The sequence below is a fragment of the Pseudoliparis swirei genome, chromosome 22 (genome assembly GCF_029220125.1).
Source record: "Pseudoliparis swirei isolate HS2019 ecotype Mariana Trench chromosome 22, NWPU_hadal_v1, whole genome shotgun sequence".
In the NCBI taxonomy this organism is placed as follows: domain Eukaryota; kingdom Metazoa; phylum Chordata; class Actinopteri; order Perciformes; family Liparidae; genus Pseudoliparis; species Pseudoliparis swirei.
In genome coordinates, this window is record NC_079409.1 from 15,829,636 (window position 1) to 15,856,530 (window position 26,895).

Genomic DNA, 26,895 nt, shown 5'->3' on the forward strand with positions numbered 1-26,895 from the left:
TTCTGCAAGTCAAGTGATGACAGCTCGTTTGACCCTTTTTTAAATTCCTGAATCTTAAAAAGATCCTTGTCCAATAACTTGGGTTCTGCTCTGAAGCTTTCACCAATTCAGCCCAAAACTGACATCAAACATCCACAGAGGAGGGCGGGGGGTCAAATCAACAGGGTGCACATACCAAAATGCATTCAGATTTATTTTACAGTTGCAAGCATAGAATAGACAAAACATGAAAAACAAACATAAAATAAAGACCACAACAACCACACAATCACAGTGCCATCACACTACAACCAGACGTACAAACATTACCTTGATCTAGTCCATAGTATTCTGGATAAATGGGTTAGTGATAGGAGACAGAAATAACTAGCTGTGAGTACAGAGATCTATAATTGTGACTGCAGCATTTCACAATTGCCATGAGGTCAGTGTGACAGTGATGCAGTTCAGGTTCTGCACGCGTTTACACTTGCTTGCTCTCTCGGCATGTGCTTGTGCTACACGGGGAAACATTTTGAGGCAGCTTAAATGTGTTACGGTGACCTCGCTCATCTCCAGCTCCTCTACATGGTGTACATGTGTAGCACTAACATTTAGCAGTGCGGTGAGCTTAATATGAACAACAGCACTAAACCTGGCGAACAGGCATTACGCTGCAGGTCCTTCCCCATATGTCTTAAGATAATAATTCAGTTGCATCTACATTCATGTAATTGTCACAATGAACACTTATCATGATGATAATTATCAGTAGATGGAGCCATTTGTCAAATGTTTACTGGAACGTCTCAAAGCAATCTGAGGAAGCTTAAAGAAATACAGACTGCAGCCCTTTTAATATAGATGGAGTATGTGGTTCAAGTAATTTCTTCTTTTATTTAATTGCCACAAGTAACTACGGAAAATGACAAATATTTGTCCACCAATCTAAAAAGAGTTTAATTCAAAACAGAAGCCTGAATTGATTTATCATTGATGTATCATTAAATGCTCCTCTTTGGTGTAGAGTGGTGACACATTTGAAACAGCTCATTTACAGCATGATAATACCCATACTTATCCTACACTTACTGGGACCACAGTCCACAATGCCAATCCCTTGATTAAACAATACATTAGTTATCGTGTTTATGGCTTCTACAGAGCCAAGATAAAGCCTGGGAGCGTGCGATCATTCCATATGATCCTTTGTCCCATCGAAATCATACGCTCAGATATCGTGAAACACAATAAATAAGTCTACATTTATAATGACATTCACCTCCTGACACAAATCCTGCACACACATGAACTGACACTAGTTTGCACACACCGTGTGTTGCACAAGTCTGCAGAGGTCCAGTGATCACGAGCGCTGACGCACAGGTGCACAATGACGACCTGTCACTTGGGTGTGTGCATGTGTGTTTGTACTTACTTGAAGGCATCGTGTACGTGTCCTCCTCATCTATGATCTCCGCATAGTCGTCCGTTTCTACAGAGCCAGAGCAAAGTGGGGAGGGGACAAAGAGCCGAGCGGCATCAAGTCTCCGTTGGTGCCACACACAATACGGATACAAAGTATTAACACGTTCACATATCAAATGTCTCCTGGATGCAACAAGCTGAGACGCCTGGACAGTATTCAGAATAGGATTCAACACTAACCAAAAGTCTCTTTTTTTATATATATATATCAAAATTCTCTGTATTACCTGGCTTTTTGTTGTTGTAATACTGCAATTATAACGCACTCGAGTAGTTGAGTGAACACAATTCCACAGACAAAGTAGTGAAAATGACAGTAACAGAAACACACCATCATCAGACAGACGTACCTTTCCAAAAGACCGTCACCATACCGGATTCCCAACACGTGCACAACAAGTTAAACCTTCATATACAATAAAACAACTGCGCACCAGGATTGTGTGACAGAAGAGTTCAATAAAGAGAAGGACACAGACAGTAGCGGATAGGAAAGGGGAGGGATGGAAACATTCATTCTTTCCACAGAAACAAGTTGAAGAAAAATAGGTTGAGTCACGGATAAGGCTGAATCAGCTACGGGCAGATGCAGAGATACAGCTCACACACACAGAAAGAACTATGTTAAGTTACTAATTTAGTGCAGAAAAAGTTTTGTTTACCATCACCACTAGTGTGACCTGCAAAAGCCCCATGCAGCATGAAACACACACACACACACACACAGAAGCATTAGTTTGGCTGTTAAGAGAAAAACAAATGAGTTCACAGATGTTAGTAATTGACTCAATACTATATTTAAGGTTAATTTTCATTAAATTCTGTGTAACTGTGAGTCAGTCCGAGGTCAGTAGACAGTCAGGACACAGGAAGAGTGACAGTGACTAAAGCTCTCCATGGGGACATCTGGCGAGACAAGGACCCTTCACTGCACACACAGATGAGGCTTTATAGAGGGAACAGGGTGCGAACACATATCTATGAACCCTTTATCCAACTGTGAGCAGTCTCTGTCACTCATGACATTTAAAGCAGCACACAGACAGGGAAATCAACAGAGGAGAAACAGACCAACAGGAAAAGAGAAAGTGAGACGGGGACTTGTACCTGAGACACAAACAGCTCGGGTCCGTACTCCTTCCATTCGTTTTTCCATCCGCCTCTCATGATTTGATACTCTGGGAAAGAGATGAAGAGAAAATCCTATTTAGTTCGCATTAACCCAAACCTAAAGCATCCAGATGCCGCTGTGAAGATAAGCGGAGGAGGAATGGAGAATCCTCCCACATCCTGTCTTGTGTGTAACTTTTCCAAGCTGAACATTTTTAAGAAAAAAAAGAACACATATGTAAATATGTTGTGCAGGATATTTATCCACAGTATGAGCCAATCAAGGACTTTAAAGGACTGAAATAACTACTAAGCCAGACAAAAGAAGAAATTAGCTGATGAACATTGACTAAACTTCCTCTGTGTATACCAGGAGACACACACCTTGTTTTTACTTGATGAAGCAGCTAATGAGACCAAATGTGTCTGTTGACTTACTTGGGGATGGACGGCAGAGCTCGGTCCCCTTCTGCAAAATGAACACATGAATTAGACACGGAACAGAGTGGCCTCTTGTTCAAACTACATCGCTGTAAACATTTCTTAGTAGCAGATTCATTTTTAGAAAAGACAAGCTCAAAAATTGTCTAGTTATTTAAAGCGACCAGCTTAAACCCTCGTTAGACACAATCAGAATGAAAAATGTCCGGCAAAAATTTGAAACCTTGAGTACTACGATTCATAATAGAAGCTAATTTTTTCTTTGCTTCAAGTTAAACCACATAGAAATGATCCCAATAGTCATAAAATGCACACAACCTGACCATTGAAATGCTGCAATAGAGCCCAAACTATCTAAATGTCGGTGTAAATAAACACAAAACAAATCAAGTAGTAGTCGCCTCACCTTTGTGCACTCTGACAATGAAGGAGTGAGTAGCTGAGGAGACGAGTCGACAGTATCCGTCAATCAAGTCAGCCATGTTTTCTGCCGTAGTTAGCGATGCCGTGGTGACTGTGAGGGGCTACACACACACACACAAGCACACAAACACGCATGATTTAGTGGGACAGAGCGTTGCTTCACAGTGACACAGTGAGGGCTTTGTTAGTAACGTCTTCTACCAGAGCACATCCAGTCCTGCACGCACGCACACGCACATCCACACACAGATACTCTAGCACTGATGCACACATGCTGTTCCACTAGAAGAGCCTGCTGCAAACACACACACACACTCTCGACAGACACACTCACGTCGACACTCAAGTGCAGATGGCAACACCCGCCTTCACCCTCCCCATGGGCTGTTTCCTTCTTTCCCTGTATCGTATTCTACTGCAGATTGGTTGTTACTACAGCTTAAAGTACAACGTTTAACAAGCTGAAGCTATTTTATGTGTTGTATACATTTACACTTCTACTTAAAATATAACATGCGGTAATAATGCAAACAATATCCAAACAACAGGCAGTAATGTTTCACAATGACCCACCCTACAATTGAAAAGCCAAGGATATCGTATGAAAGGTGTGTGTGTGTGTCTTCACCTCTGGAGCTCCTGCTACGTTGAGCTGCAACATGCCTTTCCTGTCCTTCTCTTCCAAAGCAGAGTATTGGATGGACTGAACCTGGTTAAAGTTAGCTAAGTGTGTAGGCTGCAACGACAAAGACAGATACACATAAATAAATAAAAACACTTATAATGTTGGTACACACATTTGCCCGGGGAGCTTGTGAGTGGAGTCGTCTCAGTGCATACTCACCATTGAGCCCTTATCTGTGAGGTAGCTGATTCCTTCTTCTGGTCCGATAGCTAACTCTACTGATATCACCCAACTAGACTGGAGAGGGAGACATACAGTATTTAAATAGATGTCACATTTCATCGTATCATCTGCATTATTTACTAAACATCGTACTGGGAAACATGCAATATTAATAGCATAAACGATTGCAATGTTCTTATATGTGTTTACTACTTTGGATTTTAATGTGGCTTCTAGTAGAGAGAAAAGTCTGCATTGTGTGGGTGACGGTGATAATAAGAAGAATATAGTGATGTGAAGCAGGGCTGTGCAAATGCATAAACTGCATTGCTAGCATCATCTTGTACGGCTCTGACAAGCCATTTAAATTAAAGAGGGAATTCTACTTTACATGTCGTGAATAGGTCCAACCTCGTGAATCAGTCGGATTTTTCAGGTATGGAAAATGCACCTTCCAACTTTAGATGCAACACCTTTTGTCTCTGTAAATCGAGTGTTGCCGTACCCCCAAAGCACATTTGAAGCACTCTTTGTCAAAGCGGTAGATGGGAGAGAGGATCTCAAAGAACTTGTGGATGCTCTGCTCATCGTTGAGGTTAGCAAACTGCTTAAAGGTCTGCTGGATCTGCTTACGCAGAGTCTTCGCCTGACAGAGCGGGAGAAAAAAAAACATGTCCATGGGTCTTTCTGGGAGAAAGTTGGTTCAGAGCAAAGACATGACAAAGCACACAGCGGGTGACGACAGGACATTTAACTTAATCCCAGACATTCAGATTATAAAGACATTCAGCCAGAGATCCACTCAGTCATCAAGTTAGTCTCCCTGCCAGTCAGCCGGCACCTCAGTCAAACAGCCATTAGCTCATCCAGCCGGCTAAGTGGGCCTCGGATTCCCGAAAGACTTTCCATCACTGACACTTCTGTGATACTTCTTCTGAAATGGGACTTTAATGGGAGACTATGGCTGGTTGGTCAGGGAGCTGAAAGTCACTGATGCCTTTCCTACATTAACAGTAGTTTAGCCTCACCTTGAGGGAGTCCAGCAGGCTTTTGGGGAAGAACCTTCTTAAACCAACGTCTTTCCTAAACATGACAGAAGGAAAAAATTTATCTTTAAATACTTGAAATCTACAATCTTAGAATCTACATTCGAGGTGGTTCACAGTGTGAGGCAGATAAACTCTAATCTCTTACTCTAATAGTTCATAATTGGATTTCTTATCCAGGGCGTTGCCTGGCATCTCTCTGAAGAACCTCCTTTAAAATGCACAGAGAAAAGCAAAACAATATTAAATGATGAATAATAAAATGCACATATTCTGGAAAACGTCTGACACAAGCAGTGACTAGTAGTCAAGATACCGGTTTGAGAAAACAGTATATTGAGCTGATTTTTGTCAGGATTGTGGCATAAGAACAAGTGTGTTTTTCTCACCTAATTTCCAAACAACCCAGTTTCAGAGAAACTTCTTGATCCACCTGATCAGCGATATGCTGCATGTAGTCACTCTTCACCTGTCGAATCACAGTGCACCAGAACAACTCATTCACCAACCGCTCTTATACATGTGCATGCATTACTAACTCTACAGTCCTACAATCCTATTCTCTGACAGACTTATAATTAAAATACTATATTTTTCATTCAGAATTTGCTATTATTTTCATTGATTACAATTGTATAATTTGATTGGGAAACATCCCCTCCAAAAATTGCCCTATTTCTGCATCCTGGGCCTTCTTGCACACTGGCATATTTACTGCTGCTGCAGGATGGTGCAGAGTGTGCCCTGAGGAAGGAACGCATCTGCCAGGACGACGCAGATCTGTTTGCAGAGTGACACTCTTGAGTCGCTTTAGGCTTTGCGATGACGATGGGATTCGTCATTATAAGAACACAGGTGCGAACAATTCTGTGGTTTAAGAACAGACTTCTCTTGTCCTGTCTCATGACCAAATATTAGAAAGTACATAAGATATCAGTGAAAGAGGCCCAATGTTTAATAACAACACTGCTCTTTAGATACAGCAATACTGCAGTCCCATTTACGAGCTACAACATTCCTATCAGTTAAGTATTTAGTTGTTAGTAATCTGTTTGGAGGTATGTCTGCATGGTTAGATGAAAAAGTGACAGGGAGCAAGTGACAGATCTTATATGATAGAAGAACTGGTTCAGGAAAATTATAGATTAAAAATATGTTTTTCGTGAATAATATTTCATAAGGACCCCTTTCTGTGTCCTTCGTGTGTGATCCTGCCAAGTTGCCTCACCTGGTGATATAGGTAGCTAAGGGAGGGTTTGTCCTCAGAGAAATGGCTGAGGTAACCTTTCGGAAGGTACCGCATCCGCAACTCATACCTGAGAATGACAGAGACAATTTGGCTGAATACTGTCAGCGCACACACACACGATAAATAACCTGCAGAATATAAATTCAATGCCCGTATAGAGACAGAAGGAGCATGCTTACTCATACGTACAGCTGACGCATACACAGACCTCAATACATTTGAACGCTGGTTATGTGAGCGTATACCACTGAATCCGTGACATGTACCCGATTGCAAAAAAATCCCACTTCTGTATTAGAAATAATGAACACAAAAAAATGACAAAGATGCTTTTTTACAAAGAAGAAGTTCAAGAAGTCGTTTTTGTTGTCACGTGTTGCTAGTAAAGGTATCTTGTGCTTGCTTTTTGCACTATGTTCTTCATTCCTATTGCTCTTCCTTCACAGGGGGTTTACATGGCATGTTAGCTACTTCATCGAGCCCATGGAGCTTAGATTCCATGTCGGGCTCAACGTCACTTCAGCAGAGTGGCTGTTTGCCAACTCAGAGCAAACGTTAAGGTTGGAAGATGCTCTTTCTACTCACTGTATTACTCTCTGGTGGCACAGGAAGACACCATTTCATATTTTACTGGCAATGAACTAACTGAAAGTGATAACCTTGCAATACCATAAAGCATTAAGAGATTCCTGCCGTTACACTTGCCAGTTAACTGTGCACAGAAGTACCCAAATGGGCCATCGTCATTTATAGTGACATATAATTTTATGACATATTGCAGTGACTACAGTGGAGATAAATGGGTCAGGAGAGTAGCGAGCTCCGAGCTGCTGTGATGCAATAGACCTGAAGTTAAATAACAAAGGAAATTAAGGCTAAGGACAAAAAGGAATAAAACATCCTCGTTCTATCATGAATGAACCAACAAGAGATTAGGAGAAGAGAGATGATGCGTGTTTGAGAGAAAAGAGAGAGCTGGTAGAATATAGAAAGCACAGATGTGAGAGATGAGAGAAAGAAGGATGGAGAGAAGGATCAAAGAGACAAGGAGCGACTGGGTGCCGCACGAGACCGAAGAGAAACACGCGAGGGAGCGAGAGAGGAGTGAGCGAGAGAGTCAGTCCATCCCCCGGGTGACTCCTGCTGTTCTAACAATAGCTCGGCAGCAGCAGAAACTCCTGTGGGCTTGCAGCTCTGCAAAGCAGCAACAACTGGCAGAGCCACTCAGCTACATGTTAGCAGTGTGAACAAGTAGCTAATTTTGAACTCATTCAAATGTTAAGGATGTTGAGTATAACGCATCAACTACAGGACAAAAGATAGAATTGTAAGAAGAGCTGTGAACAATATCCACTGAAGATGCCAAGCGCCAGCATAGTTTTAGTGTAGGTTGAAAACAGATAAAGCAGCTTCCCTTCAAACCCCTCCTCAAACAGAGAAGACCATCCCCATGTGGCCTATGAGGAGGCTGCTGCACCAAACACATGGGAAGAATAAAGCTCGACAGATTGTAGTTTAATAATAGGCAGCAAATACACCCAAAACAACGACTCATTTCATGTCACGAACCTGCACAGTGAAGTCACCTTGACCCATTGAATTTAAGTAAACGTCATCCACCATGGATGAATGAGAAAACACATTATGTGAGTACGTTTGAAACCCCAGGAAAATACACACAGGGACCATCGCAAAAAGGAGCAATATTTAATTATTTTTACTGGCTGTGCATGGTGATTCATAATAGTATGTTTTAGGTTTATTGGTTGTATACAATAGTTTAATTGGGACCATATGTAATATAGCTGTAGCTGGTAAGGTAGGTTTATTAAAAGACCATATTTCTGGTATAATCGTTCTTTTGTCCGCATCTTACGAGAATATATATTATGTAGTATTACCTGGCCTGTAACACCCTGTGAATTTTGTGTCTGTCTCCCCAGTGATTGATCATTCCCTGCACCTGCCCTCAGCCTTTCCTGATTGTTTCATTCCCATCACCTGCCCCAGCCACTCCCGTCTCCCTGATCCCCGATGTCCCACACCTGTGTTTCCCCCCCCTCTTATATATTCTCCCAGTCTTTGCCTTGTCCCCTGCCAGATTGTTGTGTGTGTTGTCCCTTGTGTCGATTCACTCATGACCAGTCTGTTTTGAAGTAAAAACATTTGTCTCTCAAACCTGGAGTCGGACAGTTCTTCTGCACCTGAGCTTACCCGTGTGAACCTGTGATATGGCCAGCTGTTTGATATCATCACAGCATTAAGAAAGAGGTTTCCCTCTTGATTATATCTAATAACCATTGTGGAAAAAGTGAACGTGGAAAGACATGAGAGGAAGCGGATGGCATAAACCATGTTGTCATCTTACCTCCATTCCTCCTGGGGGTGCTGTTTCTCATATTTTTCTCTGATGTGACACACGCCCAAATCAGGGTGTAACCAATGGAGTGCATCAGAGTGCAGATGGGTCAGACGGAGGCCCAGAGAGGACACACAGCGCAACTTGTGGATCTCTGCTATCTTCTGAATAACACCCTGTTGAAATGAGAGGAAGTACAACAAAGAGAAATCATGAGAATCAGAGAAATGCTGACGATGGAGGGCTAGAATGGTAAGAAATGTGTGTGCGTCTCACCCTGACATCGGTAGCATCTCCATGCCTGATATTACTCGCCCAGGTGCATGGTTCGCTGTTCGTCTCAAAATAATGGAAGATCTTTAGCACCCGGTCCATGGAGCCTGAGGGCCGCTCAAGGCCGCCAGCAGAGCCACTGGTACCACCACCGGTACCACCAGGCATCACAGACCGGGATTTAACCCCACAACCACTCGCTGCGGAGTGATTGAGGTTGGGTTCCAAGTAGGAAGACGATGCCATGCCCGATTCAGATCCTCCTGCGGGGGCTAACTGTCCGTCATATTCTGGAAAAGAGAGGCGGCAAAACAGAGAGGACAGAGGTCAAAATGTGACGTTGTACATTTTAACATATCTTTGATCTTCATTGGAAATACGTTCCATTATTTACCATGAGCATGACACACTCGAGAAAAATAAAAGTCAACGAGCAAAAGGGTGATTAGGGTACGTGAAGAGAACTTTATCAACCCATTGAAGCCACTGCAAGAAAAGCTGACACAATAAAACAGCCTCTCAGGCATCCACTAGCCTGCCATTCACACTGCACTCAATACTGTAGTCATGATACAAAAACAGAGTACATAAAAAAATCATAAAGACATAAAAGAGAACTGATGCAAATCCACTCTCACTCAAGAAAACAATCCAGGTGGGAAAGAGATAAATAGCCACATGGAGACTAAAAACAACTGGAGAAACTCAGAGAGCTTTAGGCAGTCAGTCACGAGTCCATTTCCACCAGCAAATCACTGACTCAATGTCTTTACTTTTTAGAAAGATCTCCGAGACTCAACGCTCACCACAAATCAGCTTCTATAAATTGATTCCCAGTGGACAGACTCCTGCTAAATCAACCACACGGTGACTCTAGTCGAGCACTCAGCTTACGGTCACCTGGTGGTTCAGTCATACCTGGCCAACATGTCCAAGGCATACCAGAGTCTCTGTGAGTCAGGTTTCTACTGTTCTCAACCAGTTGCATGGCTACCAGGTGGCAGTTTCCAATCTGCTGGTTTCTAAATTCTGTCTTGACACGTTAAAGTCTGCTCTGGGAGGATTAGTAAATTGTTCTGGACATGGTGGTTTAATGGCGGCGGCTGTAGTCGGGTATAGCAGCTTGAATGGTAGTGGCTGCGGGTGGGTGGCATAACAGCAGGATGAGCTCACAGAATCACAAGATGTCTAATTAGGAAAAAGGAGTACAACATTATACTTATTAAATTGTCACGAAACAATAGCTTGCTTCCCTTGTAATCTTTACCACAGTATGAGACAACAGCAGGAATAATGTTCAAACTGCACTGCTTGACAAATAAAGACATTTGTAATCCAGCAAACACAAACGATCCATTTCCTCAGATCCTGTTTGTCTCTGACTCTCTATTTCGTGTATTTAGCAGAGACTGTGTGGAATTCGCCCTCTTTGAAGCTTGTTTCTACTGTAGGCTCATATTAACACATCCATGTGCGAGACACAAGCTCTGCTGCTTCCTGTGCCGTGCGGTCACTTCCTCGATATCCTTGCAGGCTTTGTTGAGTCATCCTCACCACAGTGGCTGATTTCAGCTGACTGTGAACTCTATCTGCGGCTTTCTTACAAAAGTAAACAGAATCTGATTGACTGACTAATTGTATGACTCACTTCCACTATTGGAATGTAATCTACAACTAGAAAGAAAGAAAGAAAGAAATGTACATTTGTATGTATCCCTATTGGGAAATTCTTCTCTGCATTTGACCCATCCTTAGTTATTAAGTAGCAGTGGGCTGCAGTGAAGCGCCCAGAGAACAACTGGGGGTTCAACGTCTTGCTCAAGGACACTTCGGGGAGAGCAGGGATCGAACCGGCAACCTCGTGGTTACAGACGACCACCCATCCCCATGAGCTACAGCTGACCCAAAATATATACTAAATATCTTACCAAAAGAAATCCAAAAGGTGTGATCTGTTATTCCAGGTTGAAAGATCTACTTTGTTATATTCGATGACTTATCCAGTGAATATGGAGACGATAAATACAACTGACAAACTCTTTCTGTTGCTGTCGACGCTGGTTGTTTCACTGCTGTTCTTAACAGCCGGTAGCAAGCACAAAAAACACGACTGTGAACATCACATCTCTACATTCAGCATGTTTCCGTGTTGTGTTCAGGTTCACGGTCACATCACTTCATGCAGAGAAAAAAGGGGAGAAAGAAACAAGAGACAGAAATTTGCAGACTGATCCAGGGAAAAGTTGGTTCAGCATTTTGACAGCTTGCCTCTTCAAAGACACACGCACGCCTGTGTGTGTGTGTGTGTACACGCAGTGACTGCATTAGTGTAAAGGAGGACATTATGCATCTAATAATTTGACTCAGCACTCTCTTGTAAGAATCTGCTGTATCAATAGTGTGCGTGTGTGTATGTGCACAAGTCCAACACACATTGTTACATCCTGTGTATTCAGTGCATTTTGTGATTGTTCTATGAAAACCGTTTCCTAATCTTTTAAATATTATTCAACCTTATGTTGTTGGTTAAGTGTATGACTCAATCATATGTTGTCGCAATCCTACTTCATTTCCAAGTGATTGACTTTCATTTGTACACAAAGAGCCTGAAAGTGTCTTTTTTTAAGCACCTGTATCAAAAACAAATTAATACAATTTGTTTAAATATTCACTTCCCAAGAATAAGTTTTATCCATCCAAGTATTTAATCTTGTAGATAAAGTGATGTTTTCAAAGCCATTACCTGTACACACATTCCAGTGACCAAGGAAAACAAGTAATAAGATATAATAATAAAAGTGACGACGCTGCCTAGGTTATCGTGCATCATACTGTACTTATGCTACATTACATAGCTTTCTAATTCTCTGCCAAGTGTTGGTTGTTAGCTCAAATGTCCAGGTGTGTTCTGAACAGAGCAGGGACAAGAGGGAAAGTTGACGGTGTTTTGGTGAAGCAGATGAAAAAGTACATTGCGTACAAAAGCGAGCTCATGCTGCTTGTAATAAGAGTAATCATATCCACACGGATGGCTTTATACTCAACATACCCTCAAGGCTTTAATACAACAGATTAGTGAAGATTAGATGATAAATGTTCTCTGACAGTATTACTATCATCAATCATCATCCAATCAAAGCGATATCACTGTGGCTGTGTGATGCTACTGGATTATCAGGAGCTTTATTACAATCCCTAAAGAGTGCACCGCTGTTTTTATCCAAATATAACATTATATAGTGTCTTTGTAACAATAGCAATGGATTTGCTAATAACTACAGACCCGGTTTACCTGATACAAATGTTTAAATATATGGCTAGAGGGATTGCGCAGTGGATATAAGTTAGTCCTCTGTTCCTTCGATGGCTGCAGAGATGTTTAGCTTTCTAAGCAGGCCGATTGGCTCTGTGTATTTCTTGGGAATGCTTCAAATTACAAAGCTGTGTGAACTACACCTCACATTACATTAGAGTTTTTGAACAAGGTTATGGAAAGGAAAGAGCTTTGCACAATGAAACGCTTTTGCACTCTATTTGCTGAAGAGTTGCAATAAAACGTACACATTACACTCCTAAAATGGCAAAGTTTTTTTTTAATTCTGTAAACTAGGCTAAGAAAACAGAAAAAAAACATGGATTACTGATTGATATATCATCGATTATAAATATAGAATAGTTGATCATCAATTCTATATATATATATACACAATTATTGATATATCATTGTGTTATTGCTTTACAGTTGATGTCATTTCAGGTTTTGTGTTTGGTTAAAGTCACAGAAATAACATCAGAATATTTATTTTGTTTTTTGTACATAGTGTTGCTGGAACAAAAACAGGTACTAGAAATGATGTTAACATCTTAAAAATGCAATAGACCTTTGTTTTTAAGGTTAATGATGAAACAATATTAACATAAGCTATCAAAACAAGTCCAGAATGTACACAAGCTGTGATCCATACAACCAACCAGCTACTCGCCACCAGAGGAGGTAGCGAGTCACAAACCCGCCATCTGCTGCTGCCTCAGTCAGTCCGTAATCAGATTAGATATTAAGCACTGCATTGTTGTAACACCCCACTGAGAGAGAAAACAATAGTGACACAAAATCTCACACACACACCCACCATACATACAACCGTAACCGTGTTACTACATAAAGCCTGATACAATCCTGTTAGAGAAGCAGGCAGCCTACATGGCTGCCTTGGTGTATGTATACAACGACTGTATGCTAAAGTTAAAGCAAACTTAACCCTTAAATGTAGTATGTTCAACATTTATTTGATCAGAAACAGTGTTTCTTAAATATATGGAAGCCCTTTAATACTGAAGCTAAAAACCAGTATGTGACTGAATTTATGTAAAGTCCGAGAAGTCAGGCTGAAGAAAATACATGTGAGGATATACAGTTCAATGTTTGGCTTAATTGGCTCCGACAAAGATTTGGAAAAAGTTATGATTCGTCTGTTTGTCCACAAAATATTTGAGATTGCAGATGTCATGGTGAACATGAAGCCGAAGCATCCGTTTGTGGTACAGAACACATCTTCCATCAGATGCTTTAAAATGTGTATATTATCCAGCATGTAAAGACACCTGGTACTTTCAAGTTGTCTGCTGCACCTGTGTGGACCAAAATCAGCTTTGGGGAACCACAAAATACATAAATTGATGCTTTAAAATGAGGTGGACTACACAGCACATGGATAAATGAATCTATTTCTCACTGCACCAATTTCTACTCAACATAACTAGAATAAATCCCTGCATACATGCCCTCACACATTCAAATAGAGAAAAGACGAGGAATCAAATCAACTAGGCCATGCACGCAGGAGGGGTGCAGGCGGCTGCCAGGCCCACCACCCCCTCTCTCAGTGGGGCTCCAGTGACTGACAGTCAGCCTGTTAAAGCACAGACGGTTGAGCTGTCCCGTAGCGGCAGCTGAAGGACGGTTTATCTCCTCGCCTAACTGGTATCTGGGTTACTGGGGTTAGCACAATCCTGGGGGAGCCTAGTCCTCTCTGTATTTCCTTATTGCCATCGCTCTGTCTTCATATTTATCCCGGTCTTTATGCCTTTATTCTTTCCGAAGCCTTCATCTTTTCCTTTCTTTGGCCCGCCTCATTTGCCAAACTCCCTATATCCTTCTTTCTCCGTCCTTTACCCCTTCTTCATCTGTAACTCTTTTGTTCTTCCCCTCTCTTAATCTCCTCCAGTCACTCATCTCACATGCTCACAGACCTTTTAGTTCCCGTCTTCACATCTCCATGTGTTTCTCCGTCCTATTGAACCACCTCTCCTCTTCCTTCATCCCTCTCATCTTTCTCTCATCCTCAAACAATTTCCTCTGCCCTCCCCCTTCCCCCCATGCTACTACACTCTCTCCTCTGCCAAGGATGCGCATTATCTATACACAAGGGGAAGACGAAGAAGTCGCAACATTGGTTGTATATCTATATATAGATGAATATAAATTAAACATAGATAGATATCTATAGGTCCAAATGTCACATCCATATAAATACAATGCTTTTCCATGGTGACCCCAAAGGCCCAGCACCAAGTGTGTGTGTGTCTGTGTCTGTGTGTGTGTTTTCCATTGACATCAGAGCTACCAGGGAAACTGATAACCACCATCTCCCCACACACTCATATTCACCAACCTAATTACAGCTCAGTAAAAGTCTAACCCGTGCAAATTACCAGATAAGAAACGGTAGTTCAGTTGGTTTTTCCAAACAGGGGGAAGCTAAAAGAGATTAATTGTTGCAATTCAGTTCAGTTTTATCTCAAGTAATGTAATAATTAAGCCATACGAACACGTAACCCCTTCATTGGATAGTTTTGGTTAATCTGTCATTTAGCATCGCTAACTGACAGCTGGTCATGCATGACTTCACTGAGCCTGTTTTCATTATCCAGTAATAACAAGTTAAAACAGGCTATTTGTTCTTAGTGATGACCCCAACTGGACCTCATCTGTCATAAATCAACAATCAAAATTCCAGTGTGATGAAATACACAAATCCGTCTCATTCAGACTCCATGAAGCTGAAACCATATCTCAGTTAAAGGAAACGGCTGATGGAAAGCTGCACGTTTCACAGGATGAGAAGAAACAAGCATGGTAATTCATTATAAATAATGATACCATGGTGGAGAAAGATGCACTGTCTAAAGGAAGACAATACATTTGATAAACATGTATATGGATCCAATACTATGCAGCTGTGAATCTTAACGATTGAGTTAAATTCACAAGAACATGTCAAACTACAGGGTGCATTGGTCAGAACACGGTATGGTGTGCTGATCAATACACGTATTAGTACCTACTTGGTAGGGGGAGCTGTGCGTAGATGCAGGCCCCCTTGCTCCAGCAGAGAGGGATGCAGCCGCTGTTCTCCATTTGTTCAGTAGGGGGCGCTGTACGAGGTCTGGCCACAGGGCCCAGACAAACTTGCTGGGCCCCGAAAACAGCATAGAGCCTAGGACTAGGACCAGATCCTAACCTGACTTTCCGCAACTATTTAAAAGAAATCCTCGTATATAAATGTGAATAAGTCAAGAAAACTTGAGGATCCAAAAGTGTTTACTAAAAAGTTACAAGTTGAGACCTGCTGTGCTGGTAACTGGGCTGTCATTTGTTATTGTTGTGATCATATCCACATGCTCACGTCACAAGGTAGCCACAGAAAACTCAATAGAAATCTATCTAAGACAGTGTCTCAGGGCTGTAAGTAACTCTAGAAAAGAGCCAAGCAAGAGGAAACAGAGGATGTCAAATATCCTTTGTACTGATGACACAGCAAGTGTCCCCACAAGTGGTAGAGAATATACCAGTCCGTCACCGTTTATGCTCCAACGACGTCGATAAAGGTCTGACTCAGCTCCCTATCTGGAAGTCGGACCTTGTTCTGCACCAAAAGAAGCAACTGCTGAAACAACCCAGAGATGATAGAAACAAGTACAGTATGTCGTCCAGTAATCCAAGCTTCTGATCACAAGACTCTTTCCCAAAGCTTGCTGAAACACGCATTACTCCAGGAACTTGAGGAAGTGGCTCGGGGTCCAGCTCTTAGTAAACAATCCGTCTGATTCATGTCATGACCTTTAACCCCAAAGAAACACCGTTACTATTGTGCAATGCGGTATAAATACAAAGGTAGGTTTTTTTTCTTTTTCCTCATTCAGCCCTTGTAGGTGGAGAGGATTCAGTAAGTTGCTCGAGGACACTTCAGCAGGGTGGACGCTTCCCAAGCTTCTACCCATTTTTCTACCCATTAGACCATCCAATAAATCCTCACAAAATATCCAATTCTGCTCTTTGGGTTTGGAGCTGCTGATCCACTTAATCAAACCTTGATGTGAAATTCAAAGAAGGCAGCTTCCTGCAGCCAGACATTTTAAGGCACCTGGTTTGGTATTGTTTGTCAAAAATCCAGGCTACGAAATCACACCGACAATGCTTGCTGGCGAAGTAAGACGATGTACATAGTCAAAATCTTTTATCCCAGAAAGGAAGTACCGGTAGTTTTGTTCTGTAAATCCACAATACTGTCCAAAGGAGATGGTAAAACGAATGAGAGAGAGATGAAAAGAGAAACTGGCTTCATCGAAGAAAGAGACAAAAATGTAGGGCAAAGAGGGGCGTAGAAAAATGGAGCATAGTGAGGGAGAGGAAGGTAGAGTGACCGACGCAGGAGGAAAAAGGGAACGCGAGAGGAAAAAGGACGACGGTAGAAGAAGACGGAAGAAAGACGAGACGTGGACCAAAAGAAGCGTTGAAGGACAACAGAATTATCAAATAACGAAAGAAAGATTTAAAAGAAAATTTGCCTCAGAACGAGAGAGAAGAAGAAATAAGTTGAGTGTGATGAAAAGAGAACGTGGAGAAACCCCAGAGAGAAGCTGAGCCTCTCGTCCTCCAAAGCTTTCCCCACAATGGTCTGAGCCCGCAGGAGTTAACCCGGTCAGAGCAGGTGTCTGATGTCACGGAGAGACATAAAGTGACAGCGACCTGAAGAGAAAGGTGGAGCCTGGACGGGAGAGAAGGGAAGAGAAATGGATGTTGCAGAAGTGGGTTGTCAGTCAGCTGTGTGTCGCTCTGTCTGGCTTCTGTACGCGTTCTTCTGGAGCAGCTGAAAGGGAACTAGATCAAAACATCATCCCAATGTCTCTCTCTCTCTCTCTCTCTCTCACACACACACACACACACAAGTGAGTGGGTGCATGTGGGAGCCGAGTGTTCCTCCTTTGCTGTTTTTCGGTACATGCTGCTGTGCCCACGCTGCGAAAACATTAACAGGCAGAGGCAGCGAGGGTGTGTGTGTGTGTGTGTGTGTGTTGAGCAGAGAAGGAAAGAGACAGGAGGAGAAAATACTGTTTGTGAGACAAGATGCAGAGGAAAGTATTCAAACTGCCTGATCTGAGGGTACTTATAACTCTGTTGATAGAACCACACTCTTTGCACTGTTTGGTCCTACAACACTTGTTTCCCTTTCTCTTTTGTTTTCCTCCGCCTGTCTGTCTCTACTGCAGATCTCTTCTGCCCTCAGCAGATCTCTACTGCCCTCTGTCCTCACGCTCTGTTGGCTCTCCTCCTCTCTTCCTCTCCTCCTCTCTTCCTCTCCTCCTCTCTTCCTCTCCTCCTCTCCACACATATTTCATCTGCTCCTGCAGCGTGCCAGCTCTTCAACGGCCAAACAGAAATATGACATTCAATTCCCCTGCCGTGCGATAGCACAAGATGAATGCTAACACGTTCAAGCTGAGCATCCAAATGCAAAACACTGACCACAATCATAGTGTGATCCAGTTGTGCCAAACACTGATGCAGAGCATGGCGGTATGTTTTCAAGTATCTTATAATAAGTCCTCCAAATGAAAGACCAAATACAATATTTATATATTCATGACCCGACAACATCATTTGTCAGTGCCTCCCAAAATGGTTACAAATCACGGTGAGAGAATAAATGCGTTTCGTGATCAGACATCGCGATGGGTGAGTTTGTTGGTCTTTGTCGTCACGGCTACAGAAATAACCACAAGGTTAAGGTTGGGGAACTATCTTGGTCATAAAAGAAACCAATGTGGTTGGTGATGGGGAAACAACCAGCCGTCTGCCCTGTTTACGTGGAGCCGTTGATCCACACTGACCTCCGCCCGTATACCTTGACATCGTCACCACAATGTCAGCTGACTTCCTCCTTTGCTGCGGTCATTACTACCACAGCCACTGAAGGGCTCTGTCCCCGGAACATAAACTTACTGGATGTCGTTTAAAACAACTAGTGCAGTCTCAACAGGAAACGTGAGGATGAACAATACACACACATAAACCTTTCACAATAAGCCAGGATTTGATGTGTTGATCAGACACAAGAACAAGCAATATTACATGATGAAGACGAAATAGAAATAGCCTTTTGTTGTTTTTTTATTTTTATAAATTCATACTGTTATTTTCTTATCTCTATATGAGTTATGTAGCCTTAGTTTGAATTAATTACTGGATTTAAACCACATGTGGTTCTTACATGCCAAAGCCACCTTGTTAACCATTCAGATCAGGCTGCACGGCACACTGCAGTAGATCGCTGGAGATCCTGGCAAACTCAGCACTTTATTTTTCCTCTGTATATTTAGTATTTTAGTATTAGTATTTAGTATTGTTATTGTGTTTTGTGTTTTATATTTATTTTCTATGAATGCTCTGATGTGCACCACTGCTGTGATTTTTGAAATGTCCCCACTGTGGGACAAATAAAGGAATATCAAATCAAAATCAAATCAAACCTGTATTTGTGATTTGAGTCTTATCATCCCTTAAAGTTATAGCATGATTAATAGAGTTTTGAACGGCTCAAGGTTATGTTCAGTATGATCCCCACGCACGATGCTGTGCTCCTTATCAGCAGTACTGAGGATCCTCAGGGCTGTTATGGGCTGCAGATGTTCAGTAGAACCAGTCTGCACACTGTGCCGTGCTACTTTAAGCTAAGTAAGAAAGCATCATCTCATTATCAGTTTTAGATAATCTCAAACTTAACCTCAACTTTGGCAACACGTCTCCCACAGGAGTCGTCGAGTTAAGGTCAAGAAATGTAAATTGGGCGTCTGTCCTTTTCAGGAACGACACGCTCTCAGCTCCAAATATACAACATCCCCCTTGAAAGCATAGGATCAACTGTTACCTAGCAACAGCCATGGAGAGAGACGGGCGCTTCGGGCCATACAATCTCATCTCTATATATATGAAATTATTTAGCTCTACCTGTTTTCTTCAAGCACGAGTCAAGACAAAGCCCAAATAACGTTATAATGGGATAATATTAAAGGATCTCATCAAATTGTGATTTCCATTCAGTGGTTTATTTCTGTCCATATCAGCACTAAATTCTGACCAAAAACAAAGCTATGTTTGGTGCAAAGGAGACCTTTATAATGCCAGTTTGATGTGATAATTCAGACACACTGCACATGTGTGAGCATTAGTTGTCATTTACATTTCTCCCATTATTTGACAGGAAGTTCAACAATACTTTCCAGTATTTTAACAAAAGTAAAAGAATACTCACCGGCGTAGTATGTGATTCTGGAAATATCTAGAACAAAAAAGGGCGAGGGGGAAAAGAGACAAAGTTACAATGAATTATTCACAAGTACCTTCATGTAATGAATCAATGACAGCCACTGTACGACATGGTGATTGGAAGTGTCACTGGGCTGGAGGAGTTACTGGGTAAGACTCTTCTGAGGCCGACAGTCTGGAAGACTCTGGTGTTTATTCCAGACCGTTTAGCAATGAATTGTCAATTCAACTGATCCCCCCCCCCCCCACGTATGGTAACAAGCTACTGCTCTTCATATAAACTGTATTCTACTTCAAGTCCAATTTGATGAGCTTCCCTTTTCTACAATAACAGGAAGAAAATGAAATGAGAATATATTTAGTTCTGTCTACTGAGTGACAACATATGTTAGCACAACAACTCACTTACACATCAAAGAGGACTTTCATTATTTGAAAGTTCAACTGTCAGATCTATTTGGTTACAATGCTTAGTTTATTTGACTGATGGGGGTTGATTTCTAATCCCTTGAAGCACACCCAATTATTAATGCTAATTACTAATTATTCATACATTTCTGTCATATTCATTGCATGTGTTGTAACTCTGTTCTTCTGTACACATTACATCTACTGCTTCTGTCCATCCGGGGAGAGGGATCCTCCTCTGTTGCTCTGCTGAAGGTTTCTTCCCTTTTTTTCCCCATGAAAGGGTTTTTTTCTATTTTATGTGAGTGTACAGATTGTAAAGCCCTCTCTGAGGAAAAACTGTAAAGTGTGATATTGGGCTATATAAAATAAACTGAATTGAATCCACTGGTTTACAGGTGCTCACTGACCAGCCAGTGACCAGTGCAGCAGCTCGAATGAATCAGGAGGGTTTAATACGATATCCCAGACAGTCGGTGCCAGGCGAGAATTATGAGTTGACAGAATATGTTATCCGCTCCGTCATGCTGTATTAACTCCACCCGCTGGCCTCGTTCCACTCTCAAATCTGCCTCATAACCACCTTCATGTCACCTTCGACTCCCCACTCCTCTCTCCCATCTTTTCCCTGGCTCTTTACAATCTCACGTAAAAAATATTACAATAAAATGTGCACTATGATGAAATGTCCATCACTGCTGCAACGCTGATCTGTTACTAAGCAACAAGCACAGCACATTAGTATGCAAACGCTTTGTCTTTTAATATCAACAGTAAGATAAAATATTGTCCATACACTTTTCTTCTTTGTATAAAATAAATAATGTACTTTTTTACATCTTGTACGGTAAATTGCATCCATAAAATTGCAGCGTCAAGAACCTTTCAGAGATCTTTTTACATTCGTAATTTTTTTCGGTTAGGAATGTAGATTATTTTAACTACTTAAACAAAACGGCATATGACAGTAATACACAGTATACCGTGATAATTAGTATTTAGTTAATACTGTAAACAATTAGCATGTAGTATATGGAATAAGACACAGCGAGTGACTTCTTAACCACCCTCTCCACCACCTACTACAGGGACAGAGGAGGACTTTCTCCAGACGTCTCCTCACGCTCCGCTGCCACAAAGACAGATACAGGAAGGTCTTTGCCGAGCACAACACAGCTCTGCCTCTGCCAAGGGAGGCGAGGCATGGGGTGTCAACCCCGGGCAAGTCCTGGAGGAGAGCCCTCGGGGGGCTCAGGGGATGATCACTGGAGGAGGACACCAGCCAGCAGCTGTTCGTGTCATTGTTCATTGTCGGATGAAATGGCAGCCAATGGCAGCTAATGTTACCTTAACTAGAAGAAGAGTATGAGGGATGAGTAGCGTGAGCACGAGGCACGTGTCCTCCGTCCTCTGTCCGAGAAGGGGCACGTCTGCACGAGCGGTCTGCGGATGGCACTCCAAGAATCCTCCTCATCCTGTCTCTGGCTGATGACTGATTCTGCTTTCTTGCTCCTCCTGCCTCCGCTCTTGGCGGCGGCTGGGGACGGCATGTCTAGGCTAGGCTGTGCATGGGTCCCGCATAGGCGCCGGCGTCGGCCAGCGAAGTCTGCTGGCACAGGGGAGGAACCAAGTGGCGCCACGGGGAATACCAGCAAAATTCGTGGCCCTGTTGAAGACCCCAGTTTGCAAGAGATCAGCGAAATGTGGGGAACGCCGGAGTATTCTCCTGGTGGCTACTCCCGGGGTGGTCAGGTTCCGGGTTCAATTGGTCAGGTGAAGAAGGCAGATGGGAGAGTGAAGTAGCACACGGGCCTTAGCCCGCCCCTGGAGGCTGGGCCTCAAGCCCCGTCAGGGGCAAGGCGACCATCCAAGGAGGTATTCCCTATTCAGTATGAGTATATTAACCGCTAAGTGGCAGTGGCCTGTGGCCAGGACCTGGCTCAAAAGCCTCAGCTGTCCTGATACTCTGTACTAGAGGACCACGTGAGGCCATCTTGCTGAGGCGGAGTCTGCTGTGGCGAACCTCCGCTGGGGGTGGGCCGCGGGGGATACCTCCTCACCCTTGTCTCTGGCGGACTCACTCCTGTAGGAGGCCACTTGGTGGCTGGGCTAAGTCAGGCTGTGGCTGCATCTGTTGCTGCGGCCCCCCCCCATGCCTCTGTCACCCCTAAGCAGCTGCCAGCAATCCAAACTGTGCCTCCCCCTCAGGAGCAAGGCAAGGCCTGCCCCCGCAGCAAGGTACCTAGTACTGGTATCTACCTCAGCCCACAGAGTAGCTGTGGCTGAGCTATACCAACAAAACTAGTGGCTGTATCAGGGCCCAACCCTCAAAGACACCTGTCTGAGTGGCAGCCAGGCCGCGCTAGTGGGCTGCATCTAGAGCTACACCAATAAAGGTTGTCTGAAGAGAATGGCTGACAGTTTTTTGTTTTCACGAAGGCGGGCGGCGGCGGCGAGTGCAAGGCATGTAATGCACTGTGTGGGTATGGGCACCATGGCAGATAGCCAGATCGGCCAGGTCCCCACGCGCCCTGGTGATTGCAGAACGCGCAGTGTCTGCTAGAAAGAGCCTGACAAAAGCCCCTTAAGTCAGACATGAGCATGGGCGATCCTCTGGAGAGACCGAAGGATGTGCTGTGCTGGGCCTGTGAAAAAAAATCATCAGCGCCGGCCCCGGTCTGCGGGTGTGTCCTCACGCGAACCAGATAAGATAACTGCTGCCTGCCTGGTCCCTGTTGCTGCTGCAGGCTGCTGGCGCTGTCCCTGATTTCACGGCCTCCCTCGTCCGGTAGCTGTAGCTGCTGGGGGGTATGGTAGCACTCCGCCATTGTGGCCTGTGTCTGTAGGACAGGGGGGGAGACAACCATCTAGCGAGGTGTGCCGGACGTGGTCTCCAGTAGCTGGCTAGCTGCAGCTAGCAGCAGAGTAGCAGCACCAGCTACTGTGGCCCAGGTGTGGAGGACAGGACGACTGCAGCCAGAGCTAGCCGGTAGGCTGCGGGTGGGGTAGCCGTAATAGCTAGTATAGCGCAGCTAGGCAACGTAGCAGCAGCAGTAGCACTCATGGCCCAGGGCAGGAGGAGAGGGGAGGAGACAGCCACGCAGGGCGAGGGTAGGGGGCTGCAAGGTCAGTGTAGCTGGCAGCAGTCTGTAGCAGCTGGCACCTACTGCAGCAAGGTCCTGTCGGGCAGGACAGGTCCTGTCGGGCGGGAGAGGGAGGAGGACGTCTGAGGGAGGCGGCAGCTGCAGCAAGTGGCAACTCCACAGCACTTGGAGTGCCTGTGTGGCCCAGGGCTACTGTGGAGACAGAGAGAGGAGACAGTGAGGAGAGCGCCCGTAGCCCCTCACTCGTTAGCTGAGCTCCCTTAGCTGCTAGCTTAGCAAGCTGGGGGTGTAACCCAGCAGCCGCAGGCGCCCAGCCCAGATCCTGTGGGGAGCAGGGTAGGAGACAACCCGGGGCAGCGAGGCCAGGTAGCTGCTGTGCTTAGTAGCGTGGTGGCTAGCAGCTGGGGTCGCAGCAAGGCGCTACTGGAGGCAGGAGTCTGAGGGAAAGGGGAGAACAGTCCGTCTAGTGAGTGAGGCGTCCTCAAACACCACTGTCCTCACTAGCTGGGGGCTGTGGGCTCTGGGCAGGCACAGGTCAGGCTCCTGGGCAGGACCCTGGTCTGCAGGGCAGGACAGAGAGGAGCTGGTCTCTGAGCGCGGGAGGTGGCAAGTAGGTCTCTAGTCTGGGCAGTAGCACCCGCTATCAGTAGCAGCAAGGGTCGCAGAGACCCAGGTGTCGAGTGGCCCAGGGACAGAGCCAGCCAACAGAGGTAGCGTAGGGAGTAGGACGCTAGCTGGTCTGGTTGCGGCTAGCACGCAGCTACACCCGCAGCACCGGCACCTTCCTCCCAGATCGGTGCCGGGAGGAGGCGAGGACAGAGACAGACGCTGAGCTAGCGTAGACTAGGGTCGTGTAGCTAGCAGGGCTACAGTAGCACAGGCAGCAGTAGCACCGCTACTCAGCTCCTGTCTCCAGTCAGACGAGCAGAGCGAGACAGAGACAAGCGAGGACACCTCCTCTTCACCGTAGCTGTGATGCTGGCTGTACTATCAGTAAACAAAGCTGCGAGCCTCTGTTTAGAGTGGGTTAGAAAGCGGGAGTTCTAGAGAACAGTGAGACAAAGTGAGGAGGACTTAGAGAGAGAGGAAGTGAGGACTGGTACAGTAGTAGCTGTAATTAGCATACACGCGTAGCACGCAGCAAGCCTGCGAAAGCACTGGGCAGGTCCTGTGGAAACAGTCAGAAAAAGGGCAGGTCTTCGAGGTCCTCTCTCTACTAGCTATGCAACTGGCACCCTGTAGCCTGAGGTGCTGAGCGAGAGCCCATGGTACGCTACTGTCTAATTTGATTCCCAGAAAGCAGCTCTCTAGTGACATCAGTGAGTGACTCGAGTGTCACAGTAGCGCATTCTGTGCTCCTCTGGAGTGTCAGCATTGGTAGTCGCATGAGTAGCTAGCTAACACAGCGACAGCATGTACGGTGACATGTACAGTATAGCCCTATAGTGTTATTGTCATCTTAGCGTCCCCGGTATGCCCAGCGAGCTGGACCGGTGAGCCTGGGCGGTCCGGCTCTGGCAGTGTGGCATCCAGCCAGCTCAGTGGCGCACGCGCCAATAGCGGGTGCCAGCTCGTTGGCGCTGTAATCGCGGCGCCGAGCGCTCAGAAGGGCGCCTAGCTCAGGGTTAGCGCAGGCGGCTGGCGCGAGGTGGACACGGATGGGCGTGCATGCTACACACTCTGCTAGCTATGCACAACAGGCCAGCAGCAATCACGGCGCAATCACTACACACGCCTATGCACCCGAGCACACGCGGCCGAGGTCGCTGCACGTTACAGCACCGGCGGTGCTGCTCCGCCCAGGTCCTGTTAGCATAAATTAACACCCTCACTGTGGGTATCTCACGTGAGCAGGCAACGGTGAATTCGATCTCACCACGAAAAGCGTGGCGCTCTAACTCGTCGCCGTGGACACGGCACGACGCGTCCCGCTCCGTCCTCCTCGAGAGGAGCAACGTCTCCTCCTCCCTCGGAGAGGCACGCGACCCAGCCCTCGGAGGTTTGATACAAGGCGACGCAAACTTCAGCAGCTCCCCGCGACGAGCCCTGCCTGCGTTGAGAAGGCGATGACAAATCGACTCGAGAATGGAAAGAGAAGAACCCGGTGGGCGGGTGGATGACACGGAACTTATACCCGTTGTTATGTCTCGACCTGGTATGCAAGAGAGAACTTGTCGGTTAGTGCTATCCTGTGCCTCGGCAAGGAAGGAAATATAATAGAACATTCCTGCAGGCGGCTATGAGGCTCTATAACAGATCACCTCTTGCCAGATCGTAATATTTACACTATGTTGATCTGAACTTCACACATTTCATTTATTTACACTACACACATACACACACTTTGCATTTTGCACACTGTCTATATTTAATATTTTTATATTTTATTTAATTTGTCATTAGTATTGTGTATTGTGTATGCATATATGTTGTATATATACATTTATATTTTACTTTGTATACTTCTTGTATATATCTTAGGGCTGTGAAACGATTAAAATTTTTAATCGGGTTAATCACAGGTTTTTGTGGATTAATCATGATTAATCACATATTACCGATATTCTCGGTATATTTTGTGAGAACATAGAGATTTATGACAAAAGACGGATATATACATTTATACATTCTTCTATACAATGGTGCTGCAACTCAGCAGTTATTTAGCAGTTTTCTTCCATATGGAACATTAATACATCTTCATCCTAAACAGAATGTTTAACCCTCCTGTTACCTTTCGGGTCAATTTGACCCCATTCAATGTTTAATGTCGGTGTTCTTTGGGGTCAATTTGACCCCAGGCTGTTTTTCACTGTGTCAAACATATCAGAAATATCAACTTTTTTATTTATTTAAAGGGCTATTTAGGTAGTCAACAAACAAACATAAAGTACCTCACACTTAAACTTGGGAAACAATATTAATTCTAATAATTTTCTGGAGGTTTTAATTGCTGGGGTCAAATTGACCCGAGGGTAAAATATGTTAGTAAATGTAAAGGTAACAGGAGGGTTAAACAGAGCAATTTACTATTGTTTGTCAACCATTAACTCCACCATGATACAATCTAAAGGTGGACAGATTGACAAGTGACTTTTTTTTGCTCGGTCCCGATGCGCGCGCACGGAGCTCTGTGGCGCGCCAGACGGAGATCGATAAGTGTTAACGCAACGCAAAGAGACAGAAATGACATGCTGCTGTGGAGATACGATCAACAACAGACGTTTAGTTTAATAAAAGAACAAAGACGTGCTCTAGAGAACATGTCAGGGGGCGGGCCAATCTTTTAATGTCATGCGATCTACCGACACTACGCCGCGATCGACTGGCAGGTCGCGATCGACGTGTTGAGACCCTGATCTACAGGAAGTAAAAGTCGTAACAAGGTTTCCGTAGGTGAACCTGCGGAAGGATCATTACCGATGAACAGACCGTCTGCATGAGAGCGGACAGAGTTCAGATTGAAGTGGTGTATTGGAAGCTCATTTTGCAAGTGACTTTTTTTTCGTCCCAACGACCAACAACAGACGGATTGGAAGCTCATTCTGCGCATGCGTTAAAT

At 44.4% G+C, this 26,895-nt stretch overlaps 1 protein-coding gene across 14 annotated transcripts in view; it reads right to left on the bottom strand.

Annotated features, from left to right (window-relative positions):
• LOC130188028 (focal adhesion kinase 1-like) overlaps positions 1 to 26,895 on the bottom strand; it is a 67,413-nt gene that overhangs the window by 31,413 nt on the left and 9,105 nt on the right. For 5 of the 14 annotated variants that reach the window (XM_056406081.1, XM_056406079.1, XM_056406080.1 and 2 more), the window contains 16 exons: positions 19,808 to 19,834; positions 9,219 to 9,505; positions 8,952 to 9,118; positions 6,563 to 6,650; positions 5,724 to 5,803; positions 5,483 to 5,545; positions 5,317 to 5,371; positions 4,794 to 4,934; positions 4,286 to 4,363; positions 4,070 to 4,177; positions 3,425 to 3,542; positions 3,016 to 3,046; positions 2,575 to 2,645; positions 2,130 to 2,147; positions 1,418 to 1,474; positions 310 to 330 (listed from right to left, as the gene is read on the bottom strand). In XM_056406081.1, coding sequence (XP_056262056.1) covers positions 310 to 330; positions 1,418 to 1,474; positions 2,130 to 2,147; positions 2,575 to 2,645; positions 3,016 to 3,046; positions 3,425 to 3,542; positions 4,070 to 4,177; positions 4,286 to 4,363; positions 4,794 to 4,934; positions 5,317 to 5,371; positions 5,483 to 5,545; positions 5,724 to 5,803; positions 6,563 to 6,650; positions 8,952 to 9,118; positions 9,219 to 9,505; positions 19,808 to 19,834 — 1,410 coding nt within the window. The remainder of the gene's footprint in view (positions 1 to 309; positions 331 to 1,417; positions 1,475 to 2,129; positions 2,148 to 2,574; positions 2,646 to 3,015; positions 3,047 to 3,424; positions 3,543 to 4,069; positions 4,178 to 4,285; positions 4,364 to 4,793; positions 4,935 to 5,316; positions 5,372 to 5,482; positions 5,546 to 5,723; positions 5,804 to 6,562; positions 6,651 to 8,951; positions 9,119 to 9,218; positions 9,506 to 19,807; positions 19,835 to 26,895) is intronic. The other 9 variants (XM_056406089.1, XM_056406090.1, XM_056406085.1 and 6 more) reach the window with 3 other exon arrangements.